The 26236-nt window shown below is 34.2% G+C and overlaps 1 protein-coding gene across 1 annotated transcript in view; it reads left to right on the top strand.

Moving 5' to 3' along the window:
- The window catches only part of LOC121409347 (chloride channel protein C-like), a 37472-nt gene extending 23802 nt beyond the window's left edge, over window positions 1-13670 (top strand). Inside the window, exon 20 of the mRNA XM_041601282.1 lies at window positions 13316-13670. Within this exon, the coding sequence (XP_041457216.1) occupies window positions 13316-13360 (45 nt within the window). The 3' untranslated portion in view covers window positions 13361-13670. The remainder of the gene's footprint in view (window positions 1-13315) is intronic.
- The last annotated feature ends 12566 nt before the right edge of the window (window positions 13671-26236 follow it).

Raw genomic sequence — 26236 nt, 5'->3', positions numbered from 1 at the left:
TCCTTTGAAAATTACTAGCAATGCACCTGTTCAAAATGCTTAATCTTTAATTTTCTAATTAATTCACTGATTAAATTGTTATTTTCTTGAAGTTATTAACCTGCTTTTACTACTAAAATGGCTCTTATTTGATGTATTTATCAACAAAGATTTAAAGGGGAAAAATATATAAATGGCTTAAATGTTTTACTAAATGATTTTACTGAATAAATTCACTGTACTTTTGTAATTTTAGGGGCATTTGATTACACAATGACATAAAGGACTGCTAAACGTCAATGCCAGTTGTGCGAGTATAAAACTACCTGTGTTGAGGACTCGTCCACAAGGGTTTTGACATCAACTCAAATCTGATATACCCTTCTTTTTTGCGAAAATGTCAAGATACCAACATGGAAAACATGAAATGCTCTGCAAATTCTCAGAAATGCATGTATATGTGTAAGTTCATGTGGGGTAAAGAGGGTTTCCACATGATGTCACAAGCTGTCATGTGGGAAGACATATTGGGAAACCTATGTATTAGACCATTAAAGGAAAATGATTGATCATGCACAGTTTGATGCACAGGTTTTTATTGTTTGTCCTCCAACATGTCTGCATGTTGGAACCTTGTATACTGGGTGTATCAAAACGGGAATTCGACTTTATCTTTTTAGCAGAAATCATCAAATCAATGACAATCATTTTAATTTTCAGTTGAAAGATCAAATTGGAATTTGGATGTTTTCTTGATGAGGTTTAGGGACCATGCATAACCCAACACCATTGTTCTGACAAGAAATGTCATGCAGGATTGTTGGTGATTTACTTGCATTCTAAACTTAGACGTATTAGACACAATGAATACTTAAACAAAACTTTAAAAATGTTAAATTAGACCTTATTTGTTGTTTGTTAGGACTTCCAACTATGGTAAATACGATGGATTGTGATTGGCTTATGAGCCACATTACCATGGAAATTTACATAATGGCAAAGTTGCCATCGTTGTAAATATATGAAACAGTCCTCTGATGTGCTTATGATCATGGCCCTTACGCTTTCACTTTAAAACTTATCAAGCACATTCACTGAAAGAAAATTAAAATTTGTGCTTAAAGATGCAGCACAGACTGTGACAAAGTGCCTGAGGGATATAAGTTTCATGATCACTAATAATTATTTCAAAATTGTAAAAGTCTGATTTCCTCTTTACACACCCAATTTAGTTGTCATTCTTTCATAGAAGAGAAAATAACTCCCAAACTAGAATTGTTTGGTGAACTTTACAACATCATCTTCATGAAATAATTTGAATAAGCCTCCACCAAATGTAATGCAAATTGGATGTTTTTCTTAATTCACAGAAAAGTAAGACTGAGTACGGTCTTCTATGTTCAATGAAAAAGTCAATATGTCCCTTTATTTTTGTATCAAGAAAAGTATGTAAGTTTTTGTTAAGATAATCCTTTTTAACAATGTATCACAATCATGTTTCAATGTCTTTGATGACAATCACTCATATGACTCCAATAACTTTCCCTAGGGAGAGGAGAAATTGCATACAATGTATGTAGGCAAGCCAGTATCCGATAACAGGGATTAAAACTATATCTGTAAAGCGCTTTGCAATGTATTAAGTATTAATTATGAATAAGATTAGCCAGAATATTTTATAGATAGGAATCAAAGCAATTATTAAAAACAAGAATGTGAAGGAGAAGAAATGCAAAGATCCGGAAAAGAAGGGCAAAATAATAAGTTGAGGTTTGTAATTAATCTTACCTTGCTTGTCTTCAGACAGGATGTCATTTGCCTGAAAATAACACCCAATCATTTCCCTTGGCCGACACACCCTGTGAAGATCTATAAGCACCAATATTCAACATGAAAAGGAAGACGTGCTGGTAAAAAATACTATGTAGCTAGAAAATATATAATATGGGGGTGTTGCAAAGAGCAGATCAGCAATCATTTCCAATTTTGTAATCAGTCGCAAGACATTTGATCATAATAAATTTTGCATATGTCACATTAGCCTTCATTAGTGCAATCGAATATTAAATTTTGTACCATTGTATTAATTTCTTTTGAAAAAAAAGAATTATTCTAAAATTAATATTGATATAGTATATGTTAGCAGAGTAGTGTTCTTAAGTTTCATAAAGTTTGCATTTTCTTATGCCAAAATTACAATTTGATCAAACAAAATCCAAATTTTTCAAGGTTAACAATATTATTATTTTATATCACTTAGCTCAATATGAATCATCCCCAGGAATGTTCAACATTCTTTCACATCCATCTTTAAAGGGAAATTTCACTGTATTATAATTTTTAAAATGAAAATTGAAAAGGAACATGAATTAAAGTATTTGTTCATAGCATTTAAATTAATTTTCTTATGTTTGTTTTTCTTCCTAAAACAAAAAAATGAGAGAAGCAAAGTCAGAAAAATATTGTTGGAAGATGAATTTGTAAAGTTTTTCAAATTTATGGTAACACATTCCATTTATATTTCCCTTATGTTTATCAGAGTGAGCATAACTTTATTATATTGTTTTCTCTGATCTGCATGATTTTAATAGTTTTGCACTGCTTTTTGTTCAGTGTTGCACTAATCTTCAAGTCAGTTCATTTGAATGAAAGTTACTTGTATTTGGAATTACAGTTTTGTCAAGTTTTATGACTCTATGCATCATCTGTAATTCCCAGAGGGATGGGGGGCAACATATTGATTTGCTCCCCCCCACCCCCCACTAATTTGGACAGCTTGAAAAGTTTATATGACATGCAAGTGTGATTTAAAAGCACTGGAAAGCACTATAAAACCATGAATTTTCTGCGCACTTTGCTCACAAAATTTGGTAACCCCATAAGAAAATATGACAGACATAATTACTTTGCCTGCCAAAGATGTAATTGGTCAAATGATCATTGAATTTGATCAATCATTTAAATCCAGCTATTTTCAAATTCCACATGTTTTTTGCAACCAAATTTTGTTCAGAATCCATGGCCAAAGTTTGCAAAATGACTGGATTTTAAGAAACATGCATTGGATGGAAATTACTTCACCAAGTTCAATGATCTTGTTATTATTCTTTTGCTACTAAGGAGATACTTTTCCAACAATACAAATAAACATCTTGAAGGTGAAGTGTTGAAAATCTATTCCACTTTTTCTGGGATAGAGTCAGAAAATTAGTCCAGTTACTGAAGATGATTTAATTCAAATGTCAAAAATATGAAATTCTAAATGTTTATTATAATTCTTGTCACATTTATGTTTACTTTAATCTTCATTTGTGTTTTATATTGATGGTACTCATCTAACTTCTAATTCTCTAACTGCATGATTCTTATTGAACTCTGTTATAATGTTGCACCACTAATTATTTCACTCAGATGCAATGTCATAGTGCTGCAATACTAGATGCACAATTTATATAATTGTAATTTTAAGTATAGATAAAAGCTATGATAAAGGTGTGATCCAAGGTACATTCTACAAATGATACAAAGTAAAACATATATTACCGGAAGTACTATTATTATTATAGTGATAATGGTAATGGTTAAATTGGAGATGCTTATTTATTTATTAATTTTTTGTAATGAGTAAATCACTTGTCTGTTTTAGTAATAAAAACATGAAATGAATATCACTAAAATGTTCTGACAACTTTCCTACTATGTAGTCTATATTCCTTGATATTTGTACTTAAAAAATTACTTAAGAACTATGTCATCTCTGTTTTGAAGAACTATTGTTTCTGTGTGACATACGGTGCATGCAAATACGAATAAACTTATATGTTAAAACTAATATCATTAAGAACATGACATAATGGTATAATATAATGGAAATACAGTACTTTGTCAAATTATATTTATTTCTATGAATCCCATAAAAATGAAGCATAGTCCTTGAAATAGAGTAATTACTGCTCTGTGCTCCAATTTAGCAATGTGAAAACAGTGAGCTCATGATACAGTTATATATGTCATATGATAAATAAAATATATGTGCTATGCAAATATAGAAATGGCAAAACACTATCAGTACCTTTCGTAGCTTCTTGTTCATAGTTCTGTCCTATTTAGTTGGATTCAGGGTAATAGCTGATATCTCTGTTGACCTAAACTAAAAAATAATTGATCAACCCAATATTCACTGATTACTTGCCATTTTGTCAGCCGTCTTGACCAAATAAAACCTAGCTAATTATCATTGGCCATTTTATGTCTCTTTTTTCGATCATGTGTTTATCATACCTTGGGTATGGTTTGATGAGTTTAAAATTTTTTCGGCCTTGGTCACTGTTGGAGATATTTTATTGTCCTGAATTCAAACATATCATTATTGCATTTTGCTCTTGAATTGCAGAATGACATTTAAAATAAATCACCACATTATTCTTTTGTTGAAGTGTGCATTACATTAGTTTTTAAATTTGTTATTCTATTTCTAAAATCACTTAAACGCACCCATCCACTAACTACCGTTAATTTTTCATCACACAAGCATGAAGTCACATAGGTGTTCTGACATACATGTATGCTGTTTTGTTTGTTAGGGGACACTAGCTTTTCACTTTAACATCTAATTACACCATTATTTACACACTACATTTACTAATCTTGCTATTTTCTAACTGTTATTCCTACATTAAAAACATCTCTGAATTCCTCTTTTTCATATACCCATCAGAAAAAAAAATAGACTGGGGATCAGATCAGTTCCCCCCCCCCCCCCCCCCCCCGTGCTCAAAAGGACCCTGGAAATAAAAAAAAGAGCCTGGAATATCCCATTCACTGCAATGTTAGCCTTTCTACTGTTGCAGATTTAGACAGTAGGTTGCGAAAAAGTATCCCTTGAATATGATATTTTTTTTTTGCCAGTTACCCGTGGGATAAATTGGATAAGGCCCAACCCAAATCAGAGTAAGGAGTAATATCAAGAGAAATTATTGAAATTCAAATTTAAGAATTTTTGGCCCTGCGCTACTGACAACATGCTAGTTTTGAAAGTGACAAAAAATATAGAATAAAAGTTGCAGTAGTTGATTATTGATGCTAGAGAAACTGCTCCTCGTCAAATTGGAAGAGCTACATTCCAGGTAAACCAATAAAAAAGATGTGCGGCAAGAAGGGGATGATGACGAAAGTTATGGTGATGGTATTGATGATTCTGGTGGTAGCGGTGGTGGCGATGATGATGATGATAATGACGACAATGATGATGATGATTGTGATAATGATGACGAAGGGGATTATGGTGATGATAATGAGGATTAATATGCTTAAGTGACCCTACCCTTTTCCCTCAGGGCACAATTGAAAGCAAAGTCTACTTTTGAAGACTGTTAATGTATTGTGATCTGTTTGCTCTTTGGGGTGTTTTTTTTTCTCTAGATAATAAGGAATAGACACAGAAAGCTGGTATACAGCCTAAACATATTATTTGTCTACCCTAACTTGATAACTCTCTTTCTGTACTTATCCACGTATTTGCTTTCATAGTTACCTTCTTAAATCTCTAGCATCCCGAAGACTATTTCACTCGTATTAATCATTCAGTGGCTGCCAATTTACTCGAATAGTGATGATCAAGTAGTATATTAACTGTTTATCATCTTGAAGAAACTGGGGTTAGTAACCTTTCATGACTGGGATTTGGACTCGTATTCCGAAGACGGGTTTAATTGAAACTCTGGTCTGAAGCTTTGGTTAAACTATGAATAACCAATTGGGACATACACCTCTCACAGTAGAGGTTCAAAGTATCAGCTTGTGTGACTCTCGAATCATTTTTTACTATCTGTTCAGGATGAATGAGATAATTGTCTTCACAATAAAAAAAAATAGGGAAGAGCTAAGTAAACATAAGAAACATTTAGGTTAACACAGTTTTGACAAGAGTTAATAGATCATGGTCTAAGTTGAATTGAATTGAATTGAATTTACTAGTTTATTTAATTTGTGTATCAATATTTAAACATAAATGCAAATTAGTACAAATAAAGATACACCCTCGTTCAGAATATGGACCATTAGGTATACAGGTGAAAACCTCAAAGGCCTTTAAATTTGATATGAAACTAAACAAGATTGTAGGTCATGAAGAAGTAATTGGCATGGAAGTGTTTGGAAGAGATGGATAGGAAAATAATGTAGACATTAAGATTGTTATTAGTGTGTTGTAGAGATTCCCAAGCTGACGGCAAATGACGTAGATCTGAGAAAGTAAATAGTAATGATCAAGTTTTTTTTTATCTATGTCATCTCCTTGTAGGAACTAGGGTCATAAACCTTGATTACTGGCATTTAGACTTATTGGTCTGTATTCTGAAGTCGTGTTTAATTGAAACTCTGGTCTAAAGACAAGTTGTGGTTTAACTACATGGATAGCCAATTGCGACATAAATCTCCTAGCAGTAGAGTTTCAATGTGTCAGCTCATTTGACTCTCGAATAATTCTTAACTGTCTGTTCAGAATGAAGATGGTTGTCTTCATAATTAAAGAATTTGGGAAGAACACAGTAAACATAAGAAACACAGGGTAAACACAATTTTGATAATTTGGACTTTCCTTGATTTTTAGTACAAGAGTTAGAGTGTGTTCTAAGTTACATCCGAGTTCAGAATATGGACCATTAGGTCTACAGATGAAAACATCAAAGGCCTTTTAATTTGAGAAGAAAGAAAACAAGATTGTACGTCATAAAGAAGTAATTGGCATTGGAAGTGTTTGGAAGAGATGGATAAGAGTATTATGCCCTGATTATGTGGTATCCGATTGACTCGCTTGCAAATAGTGTGTTGTAGAGATTCCCTAGCTGACGGCAAATGACGTAGGTCTGAGAAAGAGTCTGAACAAATGGGTACCCGGTAGGATGCAAAAGCAGTTTGTAGTTTGCTTTCCAATGGAGTCTTGGAACTCTTCCTAAAATGCCCTTCAGGGAAAGGAGAAAGTAAATACATGTACATTTTGTGTGGGTATGCCAAGTAATAGATAAATGTAGCTTTCATTACTTGTTGTTACTATAGTTCACCCTACAGTGGGAAAATCTGAAATCTCTCGGGAAGAATTGTAAATAATGAGATTTAATGCCTCACTAATAAAGAAACTCTTTTTTCACTTGACTCATATTCACACAGGCTTTCGTACCCAGGTACCAAACCCCAAATTAATGATCCAACCATGAACAACCACTCAAGGATAAACTTTCTTTATCTTGCTGCAATGGCTTCCAAACCGGGGGATGGGGTAGATTTGCCCCTTCCCCCAGCATCCCACAAGTCTGTCCCATTTCCCCTATCCCTATGTATTTAGAAGTGTTGCTATATCAGGCAGTTATTTAATATTCTTTCACAGCAGATCTCAAGTAGTCTTCCCCTAGGGATGTGTAGTCAATGGGTAAAACAAACCCATGTTGTTGTTTTTTTAATGTCCCATCAAAACTGGTAAACATCTCTTGCACCTACTAACTTTGCAATCAGATGTCTTCAGATTTCCCAAAGAATGTCTTTAGAAAAAAAAATCAGTTGAAAATATTATGGCCTGTATTCTGAAGTTGGTTTAATATTGGCCATTGTCTGACTCTGTGCTAAACTTATTGTGCAAAAAAAGTGCCAGAAGTTTATTTAAATGGTATGTTTTTTATATTAATTGTGCTCATTTCTGCTTCTTAATGTTGAACTAAAGAAAAGTATCTTATCCTTTCCGGATAGTTAAGAATGATTTGAGAGTTAAATGAAGCTGATACACTGTCTGAACCTTTAGGCCTCTACTGTAAGAAAATTATGTAACAATTGGTTGTCAATAGTTTAACACAATAGACCAGAGTATAAATTAAACCCGACTTCAGAATGCAGGCCTATGAGGTTTTGGTGGTCTAGATCTGGATTCTTTAACTTAATCATTCTTCTTGAACAGACTTTAGCTTATTGATGATGGGTCGGGGTGAACAAAATCTGATCATCTTCCCATTTTTAGTATAATCAGGTCCATGTTTGAATGAAGTGGCGTTTTGTGATCCAAATCATATATCAACCATTAGGCCCAAACAGGTGGACAAAAAATCAAAGGCCTTTGAAGATGAAACGGAAGAAAACAAGATTGTACGTCATGAAGAAACCATTGGCATTGACGTGTTTTGAAATTATACATCAGAAATGAAGATTATGTGATGTAGCATATATCTGCTCCTGAATGGTGCATTGTAGAGATTCCCCTACTGATGGCAAATGACGCAGGACTGGGACAGATATATGGAAAACAAGTTTTTGCTTCAATTCCATTTTGCTTTGTTTAATTTTGCTTTCTGATGATGTTGGTTCAGATAGCCATGATCATGCTCTCACCGTACTTGAAGTCACCCATTGTATTGCTGAAGTGGAACACCAAACACCGTACTTGAAATCACCCATTGTATTGCTGAAGTGGAACACCGAACACCGTACTTGAAATCACCCATTGTATTGCTGAAGTGGAACACCGAACACCATACTTGAAATCCCCCATTGTATTGCTGAAGTGGAACACCGAACACCGTACTTGAAATCACCCATTGTATTGCTGAAGTGGAACACCGAACACCGTACTTGAAATCACCCATTGTATTGCTGAAGTGGAACACCGAACACCATACTTGAAATCCCCCATTGTATTGCTGAAGTGGAACACCGTACTTGAAATAACCCATTGTATTGCTGAAGTGGAACACCGAACACCGTACTTGAAATCACCCATTGTATTGCTGAAGTGGAAATGTAATTAAAAGTGATGTCCTATATACAAAATACATGACCCATCATCAATATATATAAACAAGTTAGTTGTTTTCATTAAAATTTGGGGCAACTTTCTTTAAAAGTAATCATGTTATGAACAATAAAGGCAACAATTTTGAAGAAAAAAATTTTCTTCTTCCTTGATATTCATGATATACAAGCTTTGCATGAATGAAATAAGCTTTTATAAAACAAGCCTACAAAAAAAAATGTTGCGTGACAGAAACTGTTTAATGAGAGTTTGAAGCAATCTTTAATACTTTATGATTTTCTCAAAGCCTTCAAAAAATGAAGTACGTCCCTTTTTGTAAGGCTTCAAATGATGTCACAATGAACTGGGGAACAACCTTTATTTACTGATGTAGATGCAAAAACCAAGATTTGAGACCTTTTGAAAGTAATTTTCTGAAAACTGTTTAAACTGAGAAGTGTATCAATGATGTATGGATTCTATTATGATGTGAGTTACCAAGGTGAAGGAAGTTTTATTGTCTCAGTCTACTGTGGGCGGTACTTGCTGGAGGCGGGGTCGCTATACCGTATCCAGCATTGACAATTTAAAAGAAATGTATGGCCCCATGTACAAGCATTAATAGAGTCACTATTGTTCCCAGACGATTGGGCCCATGAAATGCGCTTTGTAGGATCTGATGCTGGATACGTGCCAGGATTATGTTTTTTAATTCATTTATTTCACTTGATAAAAATAACATACATACAGGTAAATGAGAAATTACATAATGGCAAGAAAGAACAATACATAGTAACAAAATGATAATACAGTAAAATAATGTGCAAAACTGGCTTAGAATGTGGACTGACATTAAAGATCTGTTAGATCTTAGAAGTTCCAGCCCAGTAAAGAAAAAAAGTGGAGGGCTACAAAATAGAACATACAAAGACAAAAAACATACATTGGAAAAAAAACAAGCATTAACAAAGTGAAAATGAAATGTTTGCCTTTTTAGAAAAAAATGATAGAAAAAGTTAAAGGACTAGTGTGTGTGGAGTGTTGCAGAAAATCGACAGGTGAAATTAGTGAGAATAAGTGTAGGAGAAGGGAAAACCCAGAAATTTTCGGGTTGTCCATCTGCCCCATTTTCGTTCTCGCTATATAACTGAAAAAAACACAGTTTCATAGATCAACTTCAATCTTGGTCCAAGTATGCATTTTGTAGACATTCTCTGAATTCAGCCGAGTTCATTCAATCAAACCGATGTTTCTAATATTTTGTTAACTGGGGACTTTAACATCCATGTTGATATTTTTTATCATTCTAATTCAAGATTTTTTTTTATTTGTGAGAATTTCCTTTCCCTTTACTGGAGATTCTTGTAGAGTACTGATGATCCCAGTAGTCGTGCTTTGCAACTGCCTTCATCTCCTGGAAGTGTTTAGCATGTTAAGAGTAATTTGACTCTTATCTATAATCTTTATTTTTCAATTTCATTTTTTTCATCATTTGCCAACAGAATTTTGAAGAATGGGACTATTGGGATTTTGGATGAATTTAGAAGTGTTGCTATATCAGGCAGTTATTTAATATTCTTTCGCAGCAGATCTCAAGTAGTCTTCCCCTAGGGATTAGATGTTTAGTCAATGGATAAAATAAACCCATGTTTGTTTGTTTTTTAATGTCGCATCAAAACTGGTAAACATCTCTTGCACCTACTAAATTTGCAATCGGATGTCTTCAGATTGCCCAAAGAATGTCTTTAGAAAAAAAAAATCAGTTGAAAATATTATGGCCTGTATTCTGAAGTTGAGTTTAATATAGGTCATTGTCTAACTCTGTGCTAAACTTATTGCGCAAAAAAAGTGCCAGAAGTTTATTCAAATGGTATGTTTTTTATATTAATTGTGCTCATTTCTACTTCTTAATGGTGAGGAAAAGTATCTTATCCTTTCCGGTAAGTTCAGAATGATTTGAGACTTAAATGAAGCTGATACACTGTCTGAACCCTTAGGCCCCTACTGTAAGAGAATTATGTAACAATAATTGGTTGTCAATAGTTAAACACAATAGGCCAGAGTTTAAATTAAACCCGACTTCAGAATACAGGCCTATGAGGTTTTGGTGGTCTATATCTGGACTCTTTTACTTAATCATTCATCTTGAACAGAATTTATCTCATTGATGATGGGTCAGGGTGAACAAAATCTGATCATCTTCCAATTTTATTATAATCAGGTCCATGTTTGAATGAAGTGGCGTTTTGTGATCCAAATCATATATCAACCATTAGACCCGAACAGGTGGGAAAAAATCAAAGGCCTTTGAAGATGAAACAGAAGAAAACAAGATTGTACGTCATGAAGAAACCATTGGCATTGATGTGTTTTGAAATTATACATCAGAAATGAAGATTATGTGATGCAGCATTTATCTGCTCGTGAATGGTGCGTTGTAGAGATTCCCCTACTGACGGCAAATGACGCAGGACTGGGACAGATATATGGAAAACAAGTTTTTGCTTCAATACCATTTTGCTTTGTTTAATTTCACTTTCTGAGGATGTTGGTTCAGATAGCCATGATCATGCTCTCACCGTACTTGAAGTCACCCATTGTATTGCTGAAGTGGAACACCGAACACCGTACTTGAAATCACCCATTGTATTGCTGAAGTGGAACACCGTACTTGAAATAACCCATTGTATTGCTGAAGTGGAACACTGAACACCGTACTTGAAATCACCCATTGTATTGCTGAAGTGGAACACTGAACACCGTACTTGAAATCACCAATTGTATTGCTGAAGTGGAACACTGAACACCGTACTTGAAATCACCAATTGTATTGCTGAAGTGGAACACTGGACACCGTACTTGAAATCACCCATTGTATTGCTGACGTGGAACACCGAACACCGTAGTTGAAATCACCATTCGTATTGCTGAAGTGGAACACCGAACACCGTACTTGAAATAACCCATTGTATTGCTGAAGTGGAACACTGAACACCGTACTTGAAATCACCCATTGTATTGCTGGCGTGGAACACCGAACACCGTACTTGAAAGCACCAATTGTATTGCTGAAGTGGAAATGTAATTAAAACTGATGTCCTATATACAAAATACATGACCCAACATCAATATATTTAAACAAGTTAGTTGTTTTTCATTAAAATTTGGGGCAACTTTCTTTGAAAGTAATCATGTTATGAACAATAAAGGCAAAAATTTTGGAGAAAAAAATGTTCTTCTTCCTTGATATTTATGATATACAAGCTTTGCATGAGTGAAATAGGCTTTTATGAAACAAGCCTACAAAAAAATGTTGCGTGACAGAAACTGTTTAATGAGAGTTTGAAGCATTTTTTAATACTTTATGATTTTCTCAAAGCCTTCAAAAAATGAAGTACCTCCCTTTTTATAAGGCTTCAAATGATGTTACAATGAACTGGGAACAACCTTTATTTACTGATGTAGATGCAAAAACCAAGAGTTGAGACCTTTTGAAAGTAATTTTCTGAAAACTGTTTAAACTGAGAAGTGTATCAATGATGTATGGATTCTATTATGATGTGAGTTACCAAGGTGAAGGAAGTTTTATTGTCTCAGTCTACTGTGGGCGGTACTTGCTGGAGGCGGGGTCGCTATACCGTATCCAGCATCGACAATTTTAAAGAAATGTATGGCCCCATGTACAAGCACAATAGAGTCATTATTGTCCCCAGACGATTGGGCCCATGAAATGCGCTTTGTAGGATCTGATGCTGGATATGCGCCAGGATTATGTTATTCAATTCAATTCATTTATTTCACTTGATAAAAGTAGCATACATACAGGTAAAATGAGAAATTACATAATGGCAAGAAAGAAGATACAAAGTAACAAAAATGATAACACAGTAAAATAATGTGCAAAACTGGCTTAGAATGTGGACTGACATTAAAGATCTGTTAGATCTTAGAAGTTCCAGCCCAGTAAAGAAAGAAAGTGGAGGGCTACAAAATAGAACATACAAAGACAAAAAACATACATTGAAAAAAAAACAAGCATTAACAAAGTGAAAATGAAATTTTTGCCTTTTTAGAAAAAATGATAGAAAAAGGTAAAGGACCAATGTGTGGAGGGTTGCAGAAAATCGACAGGTGAAATTATTGAGAATAAGTGTAAGAGAAAGGCAAACACAGAAATTATCGGGTTATCCATGTGCCCCATTTTTGTTCTCGCTGTATAACTGAAAAAACGATTTCATAGATCAACTTTAAACTCGGTCCAAGTATGCATTTTTTAAAGACATTCTCTGAAGTACATTCAATCAAACTGATGTTTCTAATATTTTAACTGGGGACTTTAACATCCATGTTGATATTTCATATAATTCTAACTTCAGATTTTTTTATATTTGTGAGAATTTCCTTTCCCTTTGCCTCAGATTCTTGTAGAGTACTGATGATCCCAGCAGTCAAGCTTTGCAGTGAGTTTGAGCTACCTTCATCTCCAGGAAGTGTTAACATGTTTAAGAATATTTTATCTATAATCTTTATGTTGTAATTTCATTTTTTATCATTTGCCAACAGAATTTTGAAGAATGGGACTATTTGGATGCCACCATCGGAACGTGACCTTGGGCTTGAGGTGCTAAAAAAGGTGCTTAACACTTTAAATTAGTCTACAATATCAGTATGTCTAACACCATGATGCCAAAGTTGGTGTTAAGTATAAACTCAGTCATTCCAAGACAATGCATAAATGCATTCTTCTAATGGCCGCTGAACACTTGTAATTGATATAATTACATGTATAGGCAAAACACAAGGCAAAGGCAAGGCCACCCCAAAACCAACAATAAGTCGCCAGCGAACGTTCTCTGTAAATAGCTAAAATAATAATTTGGTCTTCAAAAAAGTAAAAATTATAAAAAAAGTCTATCTGAAAGAATAACTTAACTTCATACTGTCAAAATTTGAAGTTGTAAAGTTGAATAAAAGATGACATACATTTCAACACCATTTTTCCCATACAGCATGGAAGTTTCATAGAGATTACACAATGTGAAAAAAAATCAGGAACTATTTGGTTAGATAAGGAATTGAGCTGATAATGTTTAAAAGTGACCGTGACAAATGAGATGGCCTTAATATATAAAAGATAATATAACTCGTATATCGGAACATATGGATCTTAAACAAACCATTGCTATTAACTGAAAATCTCTGACATTTGTTTTCCCTTTTTGTCTAGTATTTCTAAAAAGACATAATTTTCAATATTGAATTAAGTTGAATTATTTTCATATGACAACAAAATGATAGCAATACAAGGAATACATTTGATTACATACAAATACGAAAGATAATGGCAGTAAATAAAAAGGGAAATATGAAGGAACGTGCATAAAAAAGCAGAGCTTGTAATGTCTGCATGTTCCTAATGGAAGATTATGAATTGTTCTTGTTATATACTCAGTAAAAATCACTCATTACTTATGTATTGTTATTAATTTAATACTTTGTAATTGTATTATTGTTATGTATAAGGCACTTTAGGCATGATATATCCAAGTGCTTATGTATTATTGATGACTAGGCCTACGGTAAATAGACAGAGTGTGCAATCTATATTTTTATGTTTTTGGGGTTAGAAATGCAGGACATTTCTGGATATGTGCGATATTTTGTTTAGTTTGAGCTGTATTAACATTCTAAAGCAGGGGTTATCAAACTTTTTCTTTGAAGGGCCAGATTAGACTCCAAGTAAACCTGAAAGGGCCAGGTTGAAGTGGATAATTAGAAAAAAAAATGTGCACGAAGTGCAAAAACCCTTGCGGTTGGGGTCCTAGATGCTCTCTTGTGCAATCTCGCCCTTATTTTGGGAGCATTTAATCCAACAAATTTATGAAAGTTTCATATGTTTTGACTTTCATTACTTTTATTACAGTTAGGTCTAACATGGATACACAATGTAATCATATTGAGCTATGTTTTCATATTGTGACTTAAAAATTATTTAAAAACCCAGCAGAGTCTCGCGGGCCGGATCGAGAAGTTCCAAGGGCCGGATACGGCCCGTGGGCCTTAGTTTGAGAACCCCTGTTCTAAAGTATTTCTTTAACAGTTTTAACACATGAATACATTTGATTCAAAATCATAAACATCATTAATTAAAAAAATATTTTCATTGCCAACATGATATGGAAAGGAACACACCCCATCAGAACTTCAAAACTTTTGTTTTCAACTTATTCATTCTATTAAAAATGATCAGAGGTCATTTCTGTCATGTAGGCAATGTAAATTATGTCAATTAGTATGTTTGTGATTTCTTATAAAAATTCATATTCATTATCATACTCATTCAGGTGTTTGTAAATGTACATTATGAGTGTAAAAGTGTTGAAAGTCTTTAATATCATAATGCAGCCCAAATATGTCCAATCAATTAAATGCAGGTGATGTGAACATCGTTTGACTCAAGTGAAGATAAGGTGAGCTCTTGCAATGTTTCTTTTAAAGAGAAACAAAAAGGTTCATAAATATTGTGTATGTCATTACTAACAATTTCATTGTGCTCTAATACAGTCTGAATCGATATTAAACGTAGATAATTTCATTCCACTGATCAGCAGTAGCACAGCTTTTTTAAAAGATAATTGTCCAAGTCAACTTTTTGTGAGGGAGCAGTCAAAATTTAACCCTAACTTTCACAACATATAGGGCCCATTTCATTCAGAAGCTGCAAATATGGCAACTGTGTCATTATGGTAACTTGTTTAGGAAATATGATTTTGATTGGCTTCTGAGCCCTGTTGCCATGGTAGTTACAATAATGACAATACATTCTTTCCGGAAAAGACACTTCAATAATTTATATAAGAATACAAGTGTCCACTTCTATGAATTTACCATTCATTGCTTATTCCGTTCACAAATGCTCATAACAGTCAATTATTTTAACGATACATTGTTATTCGTTTACAATTAATGTTGTTTCTCATTTTATATGTTTTGTGGTTAGGTAGTTTCAGTTCTCAGGTTACATTGATATATCTTTTTCCTGTTGAATTCTTCGTTATCTATCATGAATGACAAAGGCTTGATTTTTGCTCGGTCTCTAAACATTTTTTTTTAACACATGATAGAAATATATATATATAAATATATATGTATTCAATCTTCTCTTTCTTGCCCTTATGTAGCAGCAGTAAACTGCAAATTGTTGTGAATTTTAATATCTTATTATGACATTCACAAATCAAACTTCAAATTTGCAATGAGAATTGGGATTTAACTTCTTTTAAGCACAGCAAAGTATTATGACATGATACTCAGATATTTCGATTCATTTCTAAAAACATTTAGGGATCAGACATATAAGTAAAAAAAATAAAAAAAATAGGATATATTTTCTATGTTTAGAAACTGTTAAGAAGATAATATTTTCTATGTTTTCTATGTTTAGAAACTGTTAAGAAGATAATTTGACTATCTCATGAAGACTCACATTAAGTAGTGTTTTATTATGCCAATCCAATATTTGTACTCGTTTAGCACTGTATGTGACTGCCAATTTGCCTGTATGATTTCACATATATGTCATAGTGTTGTTATTTGGAGCTGAATTTGTCCATGATATGACAAAAGATCTGAGATAATAAAGTACTAATAGATCTTTACTTTGATTCAGATTTATTTTCAAAACTGAACCAATGGTATTTGTGTGTTTGTAACATGTTTCCAACCAAATCAGATTTCACTGTTGTTCTCAATGGGTGATTTTCAATAAATGTTAATAACATTATTAATAACAGTTACATTTCTACAGCGCTTCATACATTGTGTTTCTAAGTGCTTTACATTGTAATTGTTATTACTCTGTCACAGAAACTATCACTTTTCCACACATAAAGTGCACAATCTCCACTCCCTGGGGAGTATCCTTGCCAGGCACCCATTCATTTATTGGTGTAGTACACATGCCAATCTAATCACATTGATGTCCACATCCTACCGAGTGCCTATTTAACACCTGGGTGGAGAGTGGAAAATGTGGATAAGTAAGTGCCTTGCCAAAGGACATTAGCAAAGGATGGGATTCTAACCCTTGACCCTTGGTTCAAGAGTTTAGTGACTGAACCATATCACCTCCGTACAAAAAAAACATGTGTTGGTGTTAAGGAACACTGGTGCTAACTTATTGGTGTTTAGATTAACCTGATTTTGGTGTGAAGCTTGATATAAATGTGATTTTCTAAATTATAAGTATGTTTTGGACCTCAGCTCGGCAGACTAATTAATGCTCTCAACACCATCACCGACACCTTACTTCATTTTACCTAGTGTCTTGTAAAGATTCAGATAACGTTGAAAATTAATCCACTCCCTATTTCTGAAGCTCATGTTTGAAATCACTCTGAAAATTGTGATAGATCTGAAGTAATTGCAACTGTTTTATGAGGTATATATGACTGGTGTTTCCATTTCATTTGTGCTAGCAGCAATATTGTTACCACATTTTTTCTATTTTTGATATGATTGCAATCAGCATCATTGTTTTCTGCGTAACAAAAAAAATATTCATCTTATCATCTTCATCCTAATCCCATAATCATGATGTTCTATATCTTGATTTTACCATTATGACATTGTCACATTTATGACAAAGTTTCACTTCTATCATTATTGTCATCTAATCATCATCATCACCTTTATCATAAAGGAAAGTTCGTCTCAATAAAGGTAATTTCAGTTTGCTGAGGCAATTGCCCCATACTGAGACACCGTAATCAAGACCCGCGAATCAATACATGGTTGTATATGCGATATATAAAGTATTAAGCTTCATCATCCTCATTGTCCTTCTGAACATTGTTTTCATCGTAAGGCATAGGCATATTGCTAATATCATTGCCGAACATGGTCAGAGGCCGCGGAACCGGAGGAGGGGGGCCTTACCCCCCCCCCCTCCAAAAAAAAAACTGTACGAAAACGTACAAATAACATGTGGGGAGTGTTTCATCAACATTTTCATCCGATAAGTTGTCAGATCTGACATCTTTCTCTGATGCTGATTGGCTGAGAGGTACTGTTACTATGGCAACTGTCGGATAAAATGGAACTTGTCGGATAAAACGTCCGACAAGTCCTTTCATGAAACGCCCCCCTGATTGTGATTATGGGCTCTGCCCCCCTCCCACTTTCATAATTGTTCCGCTTCCCTTGATGTTTACACTCATCACACACGCACACCCCACCTCTCGCCCACACACGCACTTTCAAATCTCGCTCCGTGGCCCCTGTACTGTAGGACAACAACTGACAACGAAATTCGAGACATTTCATCAATGAGATCAACTTTCATTATTTTTGCCCATGTAATCACCTCGTGGTCCATTAATTTTGTACGTCTCTGTTAAATGAAAGTTTTAATTATCATTTTAAACCAGATTGCTAATGAGAATTTAAGACCTTGGCTGTGTTGTGACAAACAAGTGTTTTATAACCAAAAATGTTTATAACAAAAACTTCAACATCATGGGAATCACCGCGTGATTTTGTTATTCTTGTGCTGAGAATTCTTTCCCTTTTTCGCCACGCTTTTGTCTTTAATTCTTTCGTTTTCACTTGTTCCATCACGTCAACATATTTACCCCGAAATTTAATTTGGTCTTGTTTCCACTGCTAGTCATTTTCTAATTTTATGAAGAAGATTAATTCACATCTTATTATACATGTTATAGACCCGTCGACTGCATTCCTAAAATTTGTCATTTGATATAACATTTCCCTCTCCGGGAGGGGATGGGACGGGGAGGTTAGAATGTTATAAATCTGCAAACATGAAAAAAGAATAAAAAAGCTTGGTTTCTTTTAACTGAAAGAATACAAAATATTGTAAGAATAGGAGATAAAAAACATTGGTGAAGGTTTGACGAGGGAAGTCCACCAAATATTAAAAATAAAGCTTTGAGAATTTTTTGTTTTAAATTTGTGACTTCATAATTTGCGTGCAGATTCCCCATATATCGTGTAAGGAGAAACAATCATTGAAATGTCATTTTCTATTTTTAAAAAAATGTAAATGATTTTAATGTACCTTCAGTATATCAACGGACAAATCTTCACATCCGTTCTTGAACAAATCTGTAGTCATCATGAACTTTTAAAATTGAAATGTATGCTTTTTATATTACATACCAAACTGGGCAGGTACTGGTATATGACGTCACAAATCAAAAAAATTAAAATTAAATAACTTTTTTTATTTTGATGGATTTTCCTCAAACCTTACCCATATAAACAACAAATCCTTTTGTCAGGGTGAACTTCCCCCTTTTATTAATGATCATTAATTAATGTCCATGTGAACAGTCTAATGGCACTTGACTGTTTGGCGGAAGGAAAACGAGGAAGTCAAACTTGTTCGACTACCCATGCTTTGCTATTATCTTGGGGCATCTAGTTTCATTTGCGCTCCCAAAGCAGCATCACTTGTTTGTTTAATCTTTCCTTTTCTTCTCAATTTCAATTGATATAGCTACTGCAAGACAAAATTTGATGGTGATATTTATAGGAAAGGAACGATATTAATGAATAGTTTGGAACGTTATTAAGTTTGACACTCGTCTTTGTTTTGAAAAGGTATTCCATTGTCTTATTTGTATTGTAGCTACCTTTATGTTTTCTTTATTTACTTATTTATTCAGTGAGGTATTTATTCATATATTTGTTTATATATTTTCCAATTATTATTGTTTACAATATCGACATTCTTACCATACTAAGTGGACGTAGGCCAGAAAACTCTGAATATAAAACAACAATAAAACTCTACAAATTCTGAAAATAAATCCAGGAATGACTTTGAAATGTTGAAGAAAATATAATCTAATAAATCTACTGGCTACATTTGAAATGGGAAATTTGAAAATGTATCGTGATACGGCTCTTTAAGACCCTTTAAATCAAACGTATATATATAGTAAATTTTATATCGACTTAAAAATATAAGACAACCCTTTAATGCATGAAATTAGAATAGTTTTACATTAACATGCCCTTTCAAACTTTTATTCCATCCCTTATTTTTTTTTTGGGGGGGGGTAAGATAAAGGGATCCTCTGTGACAGTGGCCCGGGCGCGAAAATTTATTTCTCTATTTTTGCAAATTGGTATTGGCATTGACGTTAGGTGTGTATGTTGCCTTTGCCAAAGTTTGCCTACAGCTCTTTCAAGACAAACCAGTTCGGGTAAATTACCATAGGGTTAGTGTATACTGCTATGTCAGGCAATGAGAATTTAACTAAACACACACTCAAAAAAGATACGCAACATAGAGACAAAAATAACCAGTCACATTAATTGGTAAATACTGCCATCTCTTGTCTATGTCATTGTCGTTAATACTGTATACCTTCAGTGATTTCATCAATTTAATTCTTGGTAATGAACAACTCTGTAATCGACATGAAATCACACATATTCGACCTTTCTTTGGTTCTGATTGCCCAGACAGGATCAACTTTAAATTAAGATGAGACTAGCATTATCATTCTCTTTTGATTCAAATTATTTCGTTTTTTTACTTAAGTTTTTGTCTTATGTATAATAATGAGAATGTTGCAAATAAGAGAAAACGTGGCCGTTTATTTATTGTTTGTCTTACTTAATTTCATTCACGGATAAAACTTAATTAGCCACAATCAGCATATAGCTGTTTTTCAGCTAGGCCTAGGCCGTGATTAAAAGAAAACGCAAAAATGCAAAATTTCTAAATAGCAAATCATTAAAATAAATAAACCAAACAAAAGAAATATGACAAAAACATAATTAAAAATTATTTCAAAAACATTTAGGAAAACATGAAAACATTAAAATTAACATAAAAGGAAACAACTTATATCAATATAAAAGAAAAATTAAAACAAAATGATTAATGATGATAAGAGAAAGGAAGAAGTAATGTTATCAATTTTGTTGATTTGCGTTCCGAAAGATATAGTGTCGTAAATCATTCTAATGTTTTCGGATAAAGCAAAATGTGCTTTTAGAACTTTTTCTTAACATGGACTATCTGAGAATTCCAGAGGAAATTGCTGTCTGATAATACTCAAAGATATAATTATTGTATGGCAGTAGAGAAAAAAAACTGAATAAAACTCCTCTAAAAATTTCCCTTTCGCATGACATTGATTAATCATCATAATTGAGATTTTATTTTCCCTTCATGTTTCATTGTTATTAACTTTTAACGCCTTTGTCTAATCTCGTTTTCTACCATTTTTCAAATCCACAATCATAATTTCACAATCTCTCCTGGGCCCTGGGAACGATTTTTTTTTACAGCGGGTGTTGATGTAAATTTAACAAGAAAAAGGGGGTTTTACTAAAGGAAATTTTGGTCCCGAGAAATTTGACAAGCCAAAATCGAAATAAGCGGCTTCTCTATACAAAATGTAGGTCAGTTTTGGGTATTATTTCTCCATTTCACCCGGGCCATTTTACCATACCTACCAGAATTCCAAGGGGGCTGCCTATGGAGAATAACACACGCAACAACCCCAAGAAAATCTTTGGGTGCATGCGGCGGGGGTGCTAAATCCCAGGATAATGGATCTCTCCTACCTCTTCATGATCATGATAACACAACACCTTTTGTTAGAAGAGATTTCCTTTCGGTCCATCCCGGCATCCCGGAAAATGCTCATTAATTTCATTTCATTATACCCTATCTGAGCAGGATGTTTTCGTCCAAAGTTCAGCTACCTGTCGACCGGGCTGGGTACCCGTGATACAGGTGCTGGCACTCCGTCATCCAATTCCCATGACCTCTAGGATAATAAGTGGACCATTTTCAATGATGTTTGGAAAGAAAACATATCAATACTTTGTAGGTTTACATTTCTCCCACAGATTCTGCCAATATACTTGTGTCTGCCTACTCCTTTTCTTTCACCCCCTTCATTAACCTGATTGGTCATCTCTTCTCACTAATGCCCCTTTTGTCTCCTTGTTCCAGTGTTGCTGTTGAATGTCTGTGGTCTATATTATGGTTGTTCCACCTTATATGTTTGTCATTTTGCCTCCGAAGAAGATTCTGCTAGGATCGAAAGCTTAGGCCCCTTTTGACTCTCTTATTTACTCCATTGGCTCTTTTTTTTAGATAAGCAGTTTACAGCAGCTTCTTTTTGCCAATATACTTGGGAGCAAAATTATGTTTAAGAATAGATAAGGGGGACAGGGGGCACTTATTGGAAATGTATTATGCTGTGTCCTATATGGTGTGGAGTACAAATTATGAACATTATTTTGGGGGCAACATGCAGCCCCACTGCCCCGGTAATGCATGCATGGTCATTATAGAACTATATTACTATATTTGCGTATACCATCTATGGGAATTATTTAACCTAATTAATCACAATCAATGCCCTTTTAAAGTGACATGGACCTGATCACTTTCCTTTTCGAATTTTCCAGTAATTTGCAAGTCCTCGTCGGTCAAATTTTATTATCAGCTGAAGTCATTTTCAATTTTCCCCTGAATGTCGTGTTTTTCAAACGAAACAAAAATGAAGTGCATTATTTTTTAGTACTTCAAATGCGAAAAAAGACAAAAAGGATTCAATTGGATATTTTCTTGAAAAGCGGCAAGTAAAAGTACTCCGACCAGCCAGGATCGAAGTTATGAAGATAACATTTCTTAATATAAGGCATATTCATCAAGTTTATGACATCAACATTCTAACACTGTGTCAATAAAAATACCACAGATTTTTTTGATTGAATTTCGACGATTCTTAAGATCCAAAGCTTTCGCAAACAGTAATTCTTCTTTTCTTGTATGTAATCATTAATCAATTTCTATAGTGTTGCACGTACTTTGTTTAACACTTTACGTATATATCTGGCATGGGACTAAACTGTAAGTTTCAGGCATCATTCTAAACTTTTCTTCACAGATTTTAAGAGAAAGGTTTCAGGCAAGTTTCTCACGCTATAAACAATGTTTGAATGAATCTTCTTTCGCTTTAGTTTATTGTTTTGGTAAAACGCTAAAAGTTGTTTGCATTAGGTGGTCTGGGTGGTTGTGATTGTGATCTTGGGTTAATTGATGAATTATTACACCTCAATTGAGCTCAGGGTGAGAAAATTATGGCTTCTACTTATTCTAGGTAATATTGTTGTTAATGATGATAATAACGATAAAGATGCATTGTAATTACAATGCACAGTATTTGTGTCATAAATATATACCTCTGTACACCCCGCCAAAAGAAAAAAAAATCTTAAATAATAAATAATAATAACATTTTATTTATTCAGGGTAGCCACCTCAATCATAAGACTGCTCTTCCAGCGGGCCCTGCATAACATTACCTTTCTCCGGTCTAAATGCTGAGCGAAAAGCAAGAAGGCAGAAGGTTCCATTTTTATAAGTCTTTAGTATGACTCGGCCGGGGATCGAACCCACGACCTCCCGTTCATGAGGCGGACGCTCTACCACTGAGCCAACATGCCCGGTTAAAAGGAACAGATAGTGAACTATCCAGGACTTAATCAATTAGGGAGGGAGTGAGTGATCCATTCATTTCCCAATCTTTATAACAACAAAAAAAATAAAAAGACGTAAGAAAATAAGTTAAAATTTAAATGCAGACAATGCCACTTTCGATGAAATATAGAACATTATTTTCCTTGATGATGTGGAAGAGGTTCATCGTGGTGAAGGATTGAGTAGAAGATATAACCAGTTGTCTCACGATGTATCAAACGTTCGTGAGACAACTAGTTATTTCTTCTACTCATTATTTTCCTTGTACATTATGAGTCATGAAAGGATAATGCTCATTCATGTTCATAATTTTATTAACATGCAGATAAAACCTATTTGTGAATGTGATGTATAGTGCACACCTGTTATACCGGTTAATTCTCGGGTGTTTCCCGCCCACATCCCTCGCTTAATTAAAAACTTTCTTCTCGGTTAATCATGACGTAGCATTCATCATAATTTCAAGAGAGAGAGAGGCAGTGGTATATATCTTATTAATTATAGGGTAATAGTTTTTGTTCCCGTCATCGACAAGTGCAATGACCTCTCGAGACAAGAATCATCACAATCATTGTCACGCGTTCATCGTAAGTCAGTTTTAAGAATGTGACGTGTCCATACTGCACATGCTCAGTATACATTTTTCTCATGCACTTTCACCAAGTTTCAAGGCCGGAGGATCACATGGCAGTACAAACGGCGAGTTGGGGGAGGGGGTCCCTTATGAAACGAGATATGAAAAAAAAATCAATTGACTGAATCATTAGTGTATCAGAGTAGTGATAACCTGTGGGCTTATTGTGTATTTTTGCTTATTTATCTATTTAATTTTCATTCATTCGTATTTCAGGGGGTGGGGGATATTATTTCATTCACATTGATTTGCCGTAATTAGATTTCCAATTCGGTACTCATATAACTTCCTAAAATAATTGTATTTGATTTGTCTTAATAAGATTTCCTATTCGGTACTCATATAACTTCCTAAAATTTCCATCGTTAAGATTTTTCATACACCATTCATTTCGCCATGTTAATTGTGCACCCCCTCGCATACCCAACTCTTAGCAGAAGAGAATAGATATAACATATAATCGGCAAGAAATTGTAATTATACATTTTCAAAATCGAATGTTGCCATGTACATCCCATGACACATTGACACTTTTTTCTCATTTGCTTCAGTTATCCAGTGAAATTTAAACCTATCACAACTCAAGTGCATTTACCTTTGCCTCTTTAAGTTGGTTTGTCTCAAAGCGCGACATTTTTTGTTATACTTCGTTAAGGTTTGGGTTAAAAAAATGTTCTCTCGAGTCTCGAGATATTGAATTTTCAGCATGAAAATCATATCACAATGGACCTATAATTCAACATACACAAGCACATCAATTTCGGGGTCTAAAATGACCTATAGCGTCTTTTATTTCAATCGAACTCTATGGAGACCAATTCTTGGTAAATGGCGCTGCTACGGGGGGGGGGGGGGTCACTCTATCATCATCACAATAAGTTGATAAAAAATGATGTCAATTTTAGCTCGTCTTGTACTCCCTTCCATTCCCTTTTCCCCATCTCTCAAAATATTCTGGCGCCGCCCCTATAAAATATCCTAACATAACATTACTTCTTCGACTTCTTCGTGATCTGCACTGCAACCTGTCGTCATTAGGGGGCGAGGTGCGTTAGTCGATTTGATTATTGAGATATAAATACACACACTCATTATGATAATTAATGTTTTTCAATCCCAGCTGGCATGACATATCCGCAAATTACAAATTACCGATATGGATGTATTTCCTTTCGATGAATTACATCCGGGAGTTTACGGAGCACGTGTTAATATGACTGGACCCTTTTTGGGTTATCACTAGTACCCACGTGATCTACTGCAAAGGCAGGGCGAGTTCCCACCTGTTTTAAGGTTGCTTTTCAACCACCTGCAACGCGGAGGTGGGCGTGTTCACTTCCCGAGGATTGTAAATCCCAGATTAAAAGTGAAATGTATTGACTAATCCGAGTGCGAAGATGACCAATTATATGTGATTGATGACGCTTATTTTTGGCCCGCTAGAACCTGTTTGACCTGATTTTGTTGGGTTTTATCGAGTTGTCATACAGGCCTTCAATGAATCAAAAGTGAGATTATCCGTCATTGTTATTTTTCAGTATAAAAAAAGTCATTTTGGAGGGATGCCATAACTTAAATTAAACAGAACGTCAAAATAAAGAACACAAATCTAACGTTCACCCTCCCCAAAAAGGATGTAGAGTTGAATAAATAGGCTGAAAAAAAAACCATACAAATATAATTCTTGAACATACATCAAAATCAGATGTGAACTGAAAAAAGTTACACCCTTAATTTTCGCCTGAAAATTCAAATATAAGGACACATTGTATGTTAAAGAGAAAGTTGATGATGTCGTACACTTAGACGTTTTTCGTTTGTAATTCATTATGAAATGTGAAGTATTTCATTTTTCTATGCTTTGATTTTAAAATAAAAAACATTATAGTGCGTGTGTGACATCATCAGCCCCCACAGTCAGTGCATGCTATTGAGCAGTATCCAGAACTATTAAACAGTGCATGGGTATTTCATTGTGACAAGCATTGGATTTATAACTGCAGTGCCACGTTGCAAACCTTTGTCATAATTCTTTATATTTTGTTATAATTGTTGAGAAACAGGGAACAATGGAATAGGGACAAAATAAATAAGATTAATTTCATCAAATATGAATTAATTAGAATTATTTTGCACTGATGTGAAATCACAATTCCAGTGTAATTTTCTTCAAATGATATTCTTACTGGAGTTTGCAGCTAGGTTAACAACAACAGCAACAGTATATATAGCGACAATCTTTTAACGCCTTAGATACATGTACAAACATTGGGAAAATTGAATGATGAGAAATATATTGGAGTATTATACATTC

Source organism: Lytechinus variegatus, chromosome 2 (genome assembly GCF_018143015.1).
Source record: "Lytechinus variegatus isolate NC3 chromosome 2, Lvar_3.0, whole genome shotgun sequence".
In the NCBI taxonomy this organism is placed as follows: domain Eukaryota; kingdom Metazoa; phylum Echinodermata; class Echinoidea; order Temnopleuroida; family Toxopneustidae; genus Lytechinus; species Lytechinus variegatus.
Note: the sequence above shows the minus strand (reverse complement) of the source record. Positions and strands in the feature narration are given on the sequence as shown.